This window comes from Pistacia vera, unplaced genomic scaffold, assembly GCF_008641045.1.
Source record: "Pistacia vera cultivar Batoury unplaced genomic scaffold, PisVer_v2 Contig614, whole genome shotgun sequence".
Taxonomy (NCBI): domain Eukaryota; kingdom Viridiplantae; phylum Streptophyta; class Magnoliopsida; order Sapindales; family Anacardiaceae; genus Pistacia; species Pistacia vera.
In genome coordinates this window covers 445,867-459,457 of record NW_022196462.1, presented here as the reverse complement: position 1 = coordinate 459,457, position 13,591 = coordinate 445,867, and the positions used below count along the sequence as shown (strand labels likewise).

The following is a 13,591-nucleotide window of genomic DNA, read 5'->3' as shown; positions in this document are numbered from 1 at the left end:
ACTCTAAAGGATCCTTGGCTCTAAGTGAGAAATAGGAATTGCATTGTTGTAACTTACCAAACTGACATGCCTCACCAAAGAAACTTATTTCTGCTTAAGAGGTGCTTTACATTCAGTTTGTCCAAAATGACATGAGGGTTCTACATTGGGATGTCCTAACCTTGCATGCCATAACATACACAAATCTAAATTTGCAGTAACAGATTGAACATCATCAGTGGAACATTATTAACCATAGCTGTGATAGAGCATGAGAGGATTCTGAGAACTGACAAGCAGCAGGGAGATATGGAACTAAGCTGAATGACTGATGAACCAGTGGTCTAACAACTGTGACAACTCAAGCTGATACAATCCATCTTGACTGCACCTTGAAGAAGCACAGCTCTACTACATTTATCCTTTACAAACAATGGTCAGAATGAAACTCCACAATGACATTGTTATCTTTAGTGATTTGAGAATACTTAGTAATGTTCTTGGCAATATTGGAACAATAGTATATTCTTAAGATGAATCAGTCTAGTTGTATCATAAGAGGGTACTAACATCATACCTGAATGAGTAATAGGGATGGATTCCCCATTCCCAACTTGTACTTTTGAGCCTCCTGAGTGAGCAGTTTTGAATGCCAAGTTGGAACCATCTGCAGTCATGTGATTTGAGGCTCTAGAGTCCATATACCAGGACTGGTCTTGCAGAATTTGTGGAGAGCCAACTGCTTGATAAGAGGTTGCTGAAGATTGAGATACTTCATTGGTGACTGTTTTTGGTGTAAAACTGACAGAATGACCAGTATTGGTTGAAGTATCAGGATGGTATTATTGAGTGGTATTGAAGAGAAATAAGCAGGAGTTGGTGCATTTGATTTAGGCATAGGAGGGTTGAGTAATCATGAAAATCTGCAAAATTATGATGATGAGTGTTGTGTGTAGTTTGGGGGTTGTGTGTAGTTGAATGTTGTGTGTAGTTTGCTGCAATTAGGCTTAGCAGTTCAGTAGAATGCTCAGTAACAACAGTTGGAGAGGGACCTATTGATATACAGAGTAGGCTGTATCTGGGAGCTATAAGAATGGCAGTAAAGCCTTGATACTTCTGATCAAATCGGTGGTAACACTGGGAGGAGATGGCCTATTTTGCCACATACTGGATACTATCTTGGCTTAAAGTAGCTTCGGCTCTGCCCTGCCATCATGTTGTTTGAAACTGAAAGTGTCCAGCAGAGTGATATGTGTTGGGTGAGTAACCAGTTCTTCCATAATTTGTTCTTTGATAACTGTTCTGTCCAAAGTCAAAATTACTTGCTGTAGGATATGCTGAACCAGGGGTTAGACCAGAGGTTGGAATGTAACATTGGGGTGTGTGAAACTCATGACCAACAGCCTGAGGATGAAATGGGACAAACCATTCTTTGACCAGATGAATTAGTCAGAGGACTAGAGCAAGTGATGTTTTCTTGCTTGCAGGCAAACAGAGCAGAATATTAAATGCTCATGAAAGTTTGACAGAGCTGAGTGTTGTCTCTCCATCTCATTTCATGTTTGTGAGCATGAATTGAGCTTGTTGAATGGTTGCTTACTAACTGGGATAGTAATAATCACCACACCGCATCATACTCTGGTTCTAAACCATCCAGTAGAACAAAAGCAACTCTTCTTCTCCAATATTAACACCACTTGCTACTAACTCATCCCCTAATTCCTTCATTTTCAGGACATACTCATTAATACTTAAAGAGTCCTTCTTTGTGGTCTGTAACATATTCCTTAAGTGAAGTGTTCTAGCTTTCGAAATTGATTGAAAATGCAATTCTAGTGTGTTCCATATTTCAAACGCACTAACACATTTGGCTACATGTCTGAACATAGATTCAGAAATTGAAGAAAATAGATAACTGACTAAAAATTGATCTGTTCTTTTCCAATTAAGATACTTAGGGTTTTGTTTCTTCACTAATTCATCAGTTGTAACAAGTTTTTCAAAAAGAAACATAGAAGGACAGATGCTCTCATCGGTGATAAAGCTTTCAAGACCGTGAGAGGCTAGGGCTGGAAAAACTTGTGATCGCCAGTGACTATAATTCTTCTCCACAAGTTTCACTGATATGGTTGGAAGCGTGGAGTGAACAGCTGAGTTATTTGCGTTTGCATTTTCAGCTGATTCAACTTCAGATTTTGACGAAACATTGAAGAACTCAGGATTCGAAGCCATTGACACTTGTCTACAGCTCTGATACCATGAAGGATTAATAGCTGAATTGAAAAGAAAACTGAAGCAATGAACGAATCAAGAGAGAAAAGAAAAAGGGAAAAAAATCTGTTTAAAGTGTTCTGTTATTGAAAATTGGTAAAGCAGATCAGTTACAGATGACTTTATATAGTCTGTTACAACTTTTGTTTCTTTACAAAAACAACCCTACTCAACTTCTAATCTTTGCAAAAACAACCCTGCTTCTTATACTTATTCCAATAGTCCCAAAAGTTGGCGGTGATGAGATATATCAAGAGATAAATGAAGAAGAACAACTTCTTTATGGGGTTTCAACATTCGATCCTTTTGCAACCGAGCTATGTACGTCTACCAACTCAAACAATGAAGCCGAAAAGAAGAGTGAGATTGGAGATCATGTAAATGGAAGCGAATCAAAAGTAATTGTAAAAGGTTATGAAAATTCAAACATGAGAGATGTGGATAGTTTACATGCATTTCTTCCATCTGATATGGAGCTTGCTGAGTTTGCAACTGTTGTACAAAGTTTGTTGGGATGGGGTTTTGAGAATGAGTCGTTCGCCATGGAAGAGTTGCGGTTGATGGATTACAAAGAGAGATTTGAAAGATGAATGAACAATGAAGCTCAAAGATGAATGAAGGAGAATGAATTTGATTTTGTTTTAACGGACCGGTTTTTCATCCCGATAATGAATCAAAGCGTGAATACAATGAATTTGACTTTTTGCATTTACTCTCACATCATTTTGTATAAATCTTTTGTCATATCATTTTGTATAAATTTCTTAGTATCTCTAACATTATTGTTAAAAATACCATCAATAACCATAAATTTTCAACAAAGAATCCATTGTTAAAATCTTAAGATGAAAAGTGAACCAATAAATAATAGTTTATTTGAATATAAAAAAAAAAAAAAAGGATATTTTTAGAAATATAGCCAATTTATATAGGCACCCGCAGAACTTTTCCAAAGAATAAAGGTACATGTAAGAAATCTTATTATCTTGATGAGGCATTCAAGGGCTGGCCTGAGAAGGTGAAGCATGCACTTCATGAGCATGAGCTTGTGCGCACTGAACGTACTATTTGTATCTGTGATGGATGTGATGAAGAAGGAAATCTCTGGTCATTCAACTGTGAAGAGTGTGACTTCGATCTCCATCTCAAATTTGCTTTGGAAGAGGATAAAGAAACCAAAGATGATGATGCCAAGGAAGAAAAACCCAACAAAGAAGAACGGATCTGTGATGGGGATGTCTGTCACAAGGCTTGAAATATTTGCCTTTTTGTGCTGACAAGAATATGGGTCTTTTTGTCCATGGACTCTCTTTGTTGTGTATGTCTTTTTATTAAAGAGTGATGTCTATTTGGCTATTAATAAACTTTAGTGATTAACTTAATAAGTAAATGATGTCCGACTTAGAATTATTAAATCGAATTTCATGAAACCTCTGGCTATGTATGGTAAAAGTTTCAATAAAACAGAATTAATTTATTTTATAATCAAAATTGTTAGATAATTACTTTTAAATTTAGTTTATCAAACACTCTTTAGGTTATTGATTAATAAATAAATAATTACTCTTTTTAAGTTATTCAATAAAACAAAATTCATTTATCATATGCATATACACTAATGCGCATAGTAAAATTCGGTTGGTTGTCATACAAGAAAAACTCTCCGCCTTTCTCTTTTAACCCTTGAAAATAATAACAGAGTGAAATAGGGACTGTTATTTATAGTCATAGTTTGTAATGCATCTGAGACTATATCAACTGTTTAAAGTACAATTGTTCCCTGGCAGTGGCACTTCAATTTTGTAAATTTTCTTCTAAGAACAAATCTTCTCCTTCGATAAGCATTTTGGCTTCCCTTCAAAGAACAACCAAGCTGAATGCATCTGGATCAACACCACCAAACTCCCAATATTTTCCTCTCATATGCAATGTCACAGAGTAAATTCACATGCTTATTGTCACAAAGAAACAGAGCATACATGAGTAACAACCAAAATACTTGCATACGAGCTATCTTAAAATCCCACAGCCAAATCGAATTTTGTTCATGAAGTTATCTAAAATAATCTAAGATATGGATAGGCAACATTGTCATCTAGAGAGCCTCTGAACTATGTAGCCAATTTTTAGCCCTTCAGCATTTCTTCTTAGGTTGAAAAACGAATCATAGGGTGACAAATTGTTAGATCGTTTAGCTATCAGTTTAAATTTGCGTACATCTTGTTAGATCTTGTATTAACATGAAAACTATCAGAAAACAGAGGAACCAAAAGAATTTGTATGGGATAATTATAAAATGCAGGAAATAGAGAGAAAAGTGTCTTTTAACTCACAATTTCTTTCCAACTTACAATCACTGATTTTTCACTAATAGAGAAGGCCAACGTATTAGCCATCGGAAACAACGTTTAAGTGCAAGAAGTCGGCAAAGTTTCACCCGAACTTTGATCGTGCCAACAGCGTCAGCAAACTCGTCTTTAGCGATGTCAGCCTTTCACCGGCTGCTGCTGATGTTTGGCCACATCACCAGTCAAGATTTTAATTTTTGCAATTGATATTTTCAAAAGGCCAAAAATTACAAAAATCTACTATAAAAACCATTTAGTAAAATAAATTTTTCATAATCTACCTCTTACACTTTTGGGTTTGTAGCTTAAGAAACAATTAAAGCTATAAAAACCTTAAACAGTTTAATCACAAATTTGTTAGAGAAAAATTATATGAAAATTTCTCCAATTATTTTAGATTACAATAAACGAATTTCATATTTTTGTTATGCAACGGAAACATAAACTCTAACGCTAGCTTATTGAATATAATAATACAAGTAGTAAAGCATAAATAAATTGTCAAAATTAAATGCAAAAATAAAGAATACCAGGAATTAACGAGGTTCAGTATTAAAACCTACGTCCTCGGGCGCTGCAAAAGAAAACTCCACTATCTCCAAACAATATTACAAATATTTGGGCAATACAACAAATACCCAAAACAAAGGGGAGATACAACAAAACTTGCAAACTAAAGGGTCCTTAAAGAAAGAACCCTAAACAAAAGAAGTATAATGGAATTACAACTTGGGATACAATTAACATTGATTTAGGTCCTTATATATAGGCCCCAAAAGTTTCCCACTTTNCAATATTACAAATATTTGGGCAATACAACAAATACCCAAAACAAAGGGGAGATACAACAAAACTTGCAAACTAAAGGGTCCTTAAAGAAAGAACCCTAAACAAAAGAAGTATAATGGAATTACAACTTGGGATACAAATAACATTGATTTAGGTCCTTATATATAGGCCCCAAAAGTTTCCCACTTTTCATTCCTTTTCAATGTGGGACAAACTAACTCATTTTGGCCTACATATAAGTCCCTAAACCTTTCTTCATTATCACTTCTACCCCATTTGATTTTGCTAAAAGCCATTTTTCAACAATTTTATAATTAAACAACTTTGATTGGAAAGAAACTATAAAGAGAAACTCGTGAAGTGAGGAGAAGGAAAGTAGTGTCCATGATGTGCTACTTCAAAGTTTGAACAAGCCAAGCAAACTGAAAATACATCCAAACCAGCAAAACAACAACATTACATGACAAGCAACAGCAGAAAGCAATTCATAACATGTCTTTGCTCACAATATATATATAAGTCGGAAATAGAGCGAGAACTTTCTTCAATTAACGATGTCTGTAGAACTCTTCCACCAGTGGTTTCTCAGTCTTGATTCTTCCTCCAAGTCATCCAATGTTGGCCATACAAATTGAGAGTGTTTAACAAGCCAAGCAAACTACAAATTTATTTAAACCAGCAAACCAACAACATTACATAACAAGCATATACAATGTCTGTAGAACTTTCCGTCACTGGTTTCTCAGTCTTGATTCTTCCTCCGAATCATTCAATGATTTTTAGACGAACTGGGAATGATTGTTGAGATGAACTGGGCAAGTTTTTCAAATTGTAACATTGGCTGACAAAAGCATAACGTAGTAAAGGCATATCTCTCTCCACATTCTGCCAGTCCAGGTCTAAGCTTTTCATGACACTTAAATGTAGACCCTTGAGGGCCCATGTGGAGCCGCTGCGATCCTCGCTTTCATGCGTAGGATTCTTTCGGAGACGGACGACGTTCCCATCCTCAAGACAAAGATATTGCAAACTCGAAAGTTGATCAGGATTGATCCATTTGGGGAGAATTTCATGACTGTAGCGCTTAAGATAAAGCTCCTCAAGTTTTGGAGGAGGGGAAATCAGATCAAGCATCTTAGATACACTTTCTTCTGTACAATTTTCTGCATCAATGGCTAAGACTGTTAGTTTCTCGAGCTTTGATAGCACGTTCAGTTCATCTTCTGAGATTTCAGTCTCAGCATTTATATTCATTCGAAGAACCCTTAGCTGCTTCAGGTTCTGCAGCTCAAGAAAGCGACAGCTTAGTTTGTTAGCCTTTCCAAACACTCTAAATCCAGATAGTTCTTGGAGATGGATTAGCTTCCCTAGTCCATTTGGGATGTATTGCAGTTTATATGATCCTACATCCAAGACAATCAACTTCTTTAAATTTGTAATTGATGGATGTAGTTCACTTAAATTACTGCAATTCCTCATAATCAAAATTTGGAGGTTCCGAAGCTTTCGAATAAAACGTGGCACATCCTTTAGGGTTGCTCCGCTCAAGTTGTGACATGCTAGGCGTTTAAGGGAACAAATCCACTTCCAGAGGTCTTCCACTTGATTTTCATCTAGCTTATTGTTAGAAAGATCCAACACCTGTAGCGACTTGGGCAACTTCACATCCCTACCAAAGGAAATTCGATTATTAGACATCATTAACAATGCCCTCAAATTTGAAGTCTCTTTCAATAGGTTTGGATCCATATCACTCATGAAACCCAACCATCGATCAGAATCTGTCGGTTCCTGTTTGCCTTGTTCATCAAAATTGAAAAATCCCTCATCTTTAGAGATCTTAATGGTCATATCCCTAATCAGATCGTGCATCTTGCAACTATAGACCCTCCCATCATAGCATCGTAGATTCTCGACGTCAATCAAGCATCTACTGACTAGCTCAGAAAGATATTCATATCCCAATTCAGTATGTAATACCCCGTATTTTTTTTAATGGAGTTTTATTAAATTTTATTTTGTGATTCTGGAGTAAAGTGTAATAATTTGAAAGTTTTGGGGAGTACAAGGTGATAGTCGAAATAAGTGAGGATTAAATTGAAATTTTCCAGATATTTTGATGAACAGTGATCATTCAATGAAAAGAAAAACGGGGAAGAAGAAGAAAAGAAAAGAGAGAAAAGGAAGAAAGAAAAGAGAGAAGAGAGAAAGAAGAAGAAGAGAAGGAGAGGAAGAAGGAAAGAAAGAAAAGAAAAAGATGGGAGAGAAAGATGAAACCAAGAATAGAGGGAGAGAGGAGATAGGAGACCGACGGAGGTGGCTGCAAAAGGGGCCGCCGGCGAGCAAAACTCCGGTGATCGGAGAGTGGGAGGAAGATCGAGCAAATGGGGTTAGTAAAGCTTGATATTTCTTTTTGGTGATTTATGATTCAGAACTCTCTTTGATTGTTTTGTTATGATTTGGTATAAATTCATGAAAACAAAACTAAAATAGGGAGATTTATTTTAATAATTTGGTGTGGGTAGAACATAGAGGTTGTTTTCTAAACAAAAATGGGTTAAAGATATGATTTTGAGTAAGGGTTTATTGTACAGAAATCTGACCATCTAGAACTTCGAAAATTGTTTGTAGTTTTGGGTTTTTGTTGAAGCCAATTTGGATATGGTGTTGTAGACTTCTGAGGAGTGTTTAGAAATTTATTCACTTAAAAATTCGAAGGATTGAATTTTATATGGATTTTTGAAGTTGCCTGTGATCCTGGAATTTTCGTTTCTGCAGAACATGTTTTGGAAAATGATTTGATGCATCTATTCTTATCCAAATTGAGTGTATTTAAATTCTGGTGAATCTATGTGTGTAGTTTAATCTGGAGAGTTTCATGAGGTTTGGATTAAGGGCTGAATTGTTATGTATTTTTCAAGTCAGTACCTCAATTTTGGAAACAGGGGACAGATTTGAATGAGTGAAAGGAAATTGTGTTTTAAATAGTTATTTATTCTGGAATGACTTGAGAAAATTATGGAACAACTTATGTGTCTTAGAACGCTCTGTAAAATTATGGCTTAAAAATGATAATAGAATTTTTAAAAAATCTGAGAGCGACGATGTTCGATTATGAGGAGTTTTGTTAAAGCAGAAGTGTGTTAATCTTTGGTGTGTGAAGTGTCCAATGATTTTAATATTGAGGCGTTACCTTATGGGGACTTATGTGGAGGATTTATTGAATTTGTACATAGGGAGGCAAGCGTGGGCAATTAGAAATTCAGTCATTTTTCGGCTTAAGGGTCGAGCTTCAAACGGTGAGTGGTTAATAAAAACTTTCCTTAAAAATTTCAGATCTATGCTTGTATGATATTTTCTAGTATGCCATTTTTATATATTTTGGTGAGGTTTAAGCCAAATGTGAAGCTGCTTGGTTTATTTCTTCTTTGCATGTTTTCGGACAAATTCTAGAATGGTTGTTTTGAGTTTTAAAGGGAATTGCTTGCTAATTAAACTGCATACATTTGGCTGTTTCATAAAAGAGATGGTGGTTAGATATTTTGGGTTGCATGCACTCAGCTGGATTGCATTTTGAGAGGTGCTTGAGTTATGTAGTTGGACTAAAAGTTGGTTGGTTAAATACACTTGTATGCTTCCAGTTGGACTGTCTTTGAGAAAATTGATTTCCAGGTGTTTTAAAATGCTGGAGGTTAAGGCATTTTGGCTGTTAAAATGTTAAAGAAAAGACTCAGATTTGTGAGGTTAGTAATAATTCTCAATCTGGGTTAACAATCAGTTTCTGAAACATGTTTAGAAAATTGTAGTTTCACCCTTATATGTGACTTTTGAATATATGTCAATATGTATGATTTATAAGCCATACGAAATATGCTATTGACTTACATGTTACTTGAGACTATGCATGAGTATGCTGTGGTGCTAAAACCACCTACGAAGTACCCATCCCCCAGAGTACAGATTTTGGCTTTGCCTGGGCGTTGAGTGGTCCGCAGGTATGACAGTTTCAGTGGCTCTGCCGTGCGATGATAGATCTTGCCGGGTATGATAGATTTTATTGGTTCTGCGGGCGTGAGTGGTCGCCGGGTATGACAGATTTTATTGGCTCTGCCTGGGGTTGTGGTGGTCCGCCATGTATGACAGTTTCAGTGGCTCTGCCGTGCAATGATAGATCTTACCGGGTTAGACGATTTATTGGCTCTACCTGGGCGTTGAGTGGTCCGCCAGGTATGACAGATTTTATTGGCCTTGCCTGGGGTTGAGTGGTCCGCCAGGTATGACAGTTTCAGTGGCTCTGCCGTGCGATGATAGATCTTGCCGGATATGACAGATTTTATTGGCTCGCCTGGGCGTTGAGTGGTCCGCCAGGTATGACAGTTTCAGTGGCTCTGCCACGCGATGATAGATCTTGCCGGGTATGACAGGTACGTCCCTCGCTCTGCCTGGTGGGGAGCCCACCAGTATGACAGATTTTCCCCAGGGTATAGTTGGGTGAGAGTTTTCACATGTGATTGAGAGATAGTTTGGATATGTATATCATTTATTTGAAAATGGGAACTAAAATGTAAATGTTATTCGTATATGAACTGTTTTTAGAAATGATGTTTAGAGAAACATGAGTATTTATTTGTTTATCATAATAGTGTTCAGAAAGAAGTCTTGCCATGAGAGATTTCAGCATGTGTATGAAAGATGGCTTATATTATAAAGTGTATACGGAAATGAAATTTATAAGCATGGGGTGTTTTATGTGATATGAAAGTTTTATTAATACTAACCCATTCCCCACTCACTGAGCATTTCTAGCTCACCCTCATTTTCAAATGTTTTTCTTCCCCCCACCAGGTCAGAAGGTGATCGTGTAGAGGAGTGAAATTCACTCAAGTTTGGGCCACACGACTCATTTCACCATGATCTATAGTTGTATTTTGTTTGCCGCTGCAAAGTTTATGTCTTTCATCATGTATTTATTTCTTTTGGATTATTAAAATATAGAAAATCTGATACCATAAATTTCATTTTGTGAAAATTCCAATTGCATTTGTTATATGCAAATGACGTTACATTTTTAGATATTTATTTATAAACAGGTTTTAAGTTTTCTCACATGGCACGTCTCGATACACTGAGTCTCATGGGTGCGCCGGAGCCTATGGGATAAGGGGGGTCGGGAGGGTCGTGTCACAGTAGCATCGTGTGTTGTTGCCTTGGATGAGACCCTCTCCAGCCCACCAAGTACTAACTGTTAGCTTGTATCTCTGTGAAACCCCGTTTTTAATCCTAATACAATTGCGTATTCTGTGTGATTTTATTTTATGGAAGGGGATTTGTTAGTTTTTAAAAGTTTATTGGGGATGAAATGGCAAGAAAAGGAAGCTGCTGGGTTTGCATGTCACAAGGGGCAAAATTGGAGGTTTATTTGAAAGAAAGCGTGATGTGGTAGGGGTTTAGGGTGATACTGTTCTAGGGGCAGAAGCATAAATAGAAAGATTAAAAATATATAAAAAAAAAAAAAAAAAAAAGAAGAGAGAAAAAAAAAGTTGTTCGCCCAAAGGAGAAGAAGCCGAGACAGAAGAAGACCTAGACAGGTGAGAGAAGGAGAGAGAAAAGAGGAAGGAGAGCGGAAGAGGAAGAAGAGAAAGAAGAAAGAGGTGTTTCGGTCTAGAGATAGAGTGAGAGAGGAAGAGTGAAGCAAAGATGGAGGATGAGAATTATGAGATATTGACGCAGATCCCACCATTTTTTATTTTAGGTGTGGAGGAAGAGAGTGCTTGAGGTTTCCTTTCAAAGTTTCGGTTGAGCTAAAAAAATGGTGAGTGGATTCAACCTGTATTCTTTTCAAACTTAATGAAAGCTTTGCATGTTAAATTTTATAATGCTATTTCAATGATTGAAGTAATTTTGGGTAAGTGTGATTATTTGGTGAATCTTGCTTTGCATGTTTCGGCTGACCTAATCTTTTGGTGAAAATGCATTAGACCTCGTTCCCAGGGTTGAGTTTTCATGTTGCATGCTATTTAAATATATGTATAACCATAAAGGGGGTTACTGGAGAGATGGTTAATATTATTGCTTGAAGAGTGGTTGAAGGAAGGGTTAGACCTGTCAGAATAGTCAAAAATGTAAGTTGCATGTTGCCATTATTGATTATCGGTAATCACCTATAAAATTACATGTGATTTTTCCTTAGTTTATTTAATTTAAATCGCTTCTCCATCATGTTGATTTCGATATGCCATTGGTGGATTTTCCTCAATTTGGAAAATATATTAAAATTGGAAATGTTGATTTCATGGGTGGTGACAGTTGTTGCTGTTGAAATGGTATTGAAGGAAAAATGTAAATGAGTTGAAAAAGAATTGTGTTTAAATAGTTATTGATTCTGAAATGACTTGAAAATATTACGGATCAACATATATTGTCTTGAAGCCCCATTGAAATATAGCTTGATTTGGTGAGTGGATTAAACCAAATCTTCTTCCAATCCTTAAATCCATGCTTGCATGTTAAATTGTGATTTTATTAAATGTTTTGATGAAGTTTGGTATATAGAATTTATATGTATTCATGCTATATGAATAAATGTTGCTGGTGAGAGTAAAGAATTGGTTGAATTGTATACGGGTTGAGGATCGTGTGTGGTAGATGGTTTCTTGGTAAAAAGAAAAAGAGAGGGTGCATTCTATCAGTTTTGAAAGTATGTTAAACTTGCATTCTACCCCCATTTTGCATGGAATTTCATACGATTTGGCATGATTTACTTTTATAAATGTGGTATATATCCTATGATTAGTGATGGACATATGCTATGGAAATGTGATATTGAAAGTAATTTTTAATCTGGGTTAAACTGTCAGTTTTAAAACATGTTTGGAAATTTTCAGTTTCAACCCTGGATGTGATTTTTGAATATTATGTCATATGCATGATTATAAGCACATATGTGGTATGTCTTGACTTAAATGTGTAGTTGAGATTATGCATGAGATTGTTATGGTGCTAAAACCACCCTACGAAGGACATCCCCCAGTTTTCAGGCTCTGCCACGCGATGCAGGATTCCGCTGGGTATGAGATATTTGGTCTCAGGCTCTGCCCACGCGATGCAGGATTCCGTTGGGTATTGAGATAATTGGTCTTCAGGCTCCGCGAGCGTATTGAGATATTTAGTGCTCTGCTGGACGTGAGTGGTCCGCAGGTATAACAGATTTATTGGCTCTGCCTGGACGTTGAGTGGTCTGCCAGGTATGACAGATTTTATGGCTCTGCTGGACGTTGAGTGGTCCGCAGTTGACAGATTTTATGGTCTGCCTGGGCGTGAGTGGTCTTTTTTTTTTCGCATTCTCGTTTTTCATGCTCATGCTTCCGTGTGCGTTATTTGTTTTGTTACGAAAATTTTTTTGTTGTTTTTTCTGTTACGCAGGTAAGACAGTTTCAGTGGCTCTGCCCGTGCGATGATAGATCTTGCCGGGTATGACAGATTTTATTGGCTCTGCCTGGACGTTGAGTGGTCCGCCAGGTATGACAGATTTTATTGGCTCTGCCTGGGCGTTGAGTGGTCCGCCAGGTATGACAGTTTCAGTGGCTCTGCCCGTGCGATGATAGATCTTGCCGGGTATGACAGATTTTATTGGCTCTGCCTGGGCGTTGAGTGGTCCGCCAGGTATGACAGATTTTTCCCCCAGGGTACTAGTTGCGGTGAGGGTTTTCTGTTATTAATATCATAATCAGTTTTAGAATGTTCAAAATCACATTCAGTTCTGAGTATCAGTTATGAGCGATAGTCTCAATATGAGTTTTCAAAATGTTAAGAGAGCCTTCAATATTAGCCACAGTTTTAAAATAAGATATCAGCTTATAGTTTTCAGTATCAGTGAAAGTTACAGTATCCAATTTAAAGTTCAGTCATCAGCACAAAGTTTACAGTATTCCAAAATCAGTTATCAATTTTATATCATCACAATAGTTATAAATTTAGTTACCAGATTTTGTCTTGTGAATCATGAGTGTTCATTGAATGATGGTTTGGATGTTTACAGCATGACTAGTAGAGTTGTTATTTCAGAATCACATGCATGAGAACCTTTAGTATCAGTTTACTGTTTCCAAACAGGATATCGGTTTAAAGTTTTCAGATACCAGCCTGCAGTTTTCAGTATCAGTTAATAGTTCAGTTTTCAGTATATGATGGATAGTTTGCATTAG

At 36.7% G+C, this 13,591-nt stretch overlaps 1 protein-coding gene across 1 annotated transcript; it reads right to left on the bottom strand.

Annotated features, from left to right (window-relative positions):
- Positions 1–5,900: 5,900 nt before the first annotated feature.
- On the bottom strand, positions 5,901–7,281 carry LOC116110819 (disease resistance RPP13-like protein 4). Its single transcript, XM_031397039.1, has 2 exons — positions 6,099–7,281; positions 5,901–6,045 (listed from the first exon to the last, which is right to left on the bottom strand). The coding sequence occupies exon 1, from the start codon at positions 7,257–7,259 to the stop codon at positions 6,153–6,155; it is 1,107 nt and encodes a 368-aa protein (XP_031252899.1). The 5' UTR covers positions 7,260–7,281; the 3' UTR covers positions 5,901–6,045; positions 6,099–6,152.
- Positions 7,282–13,591: the final 6,310 nt, after the last annotated feature.

Coding starts and splice junctions, on each gene's coding strand:
- LOC116110819 (XM_031397039.1), bottom strand. CDS start 7,259: ATGCACGATCTGATTAGGGATATGACCATTAAGATCTCTAAAGATGAG.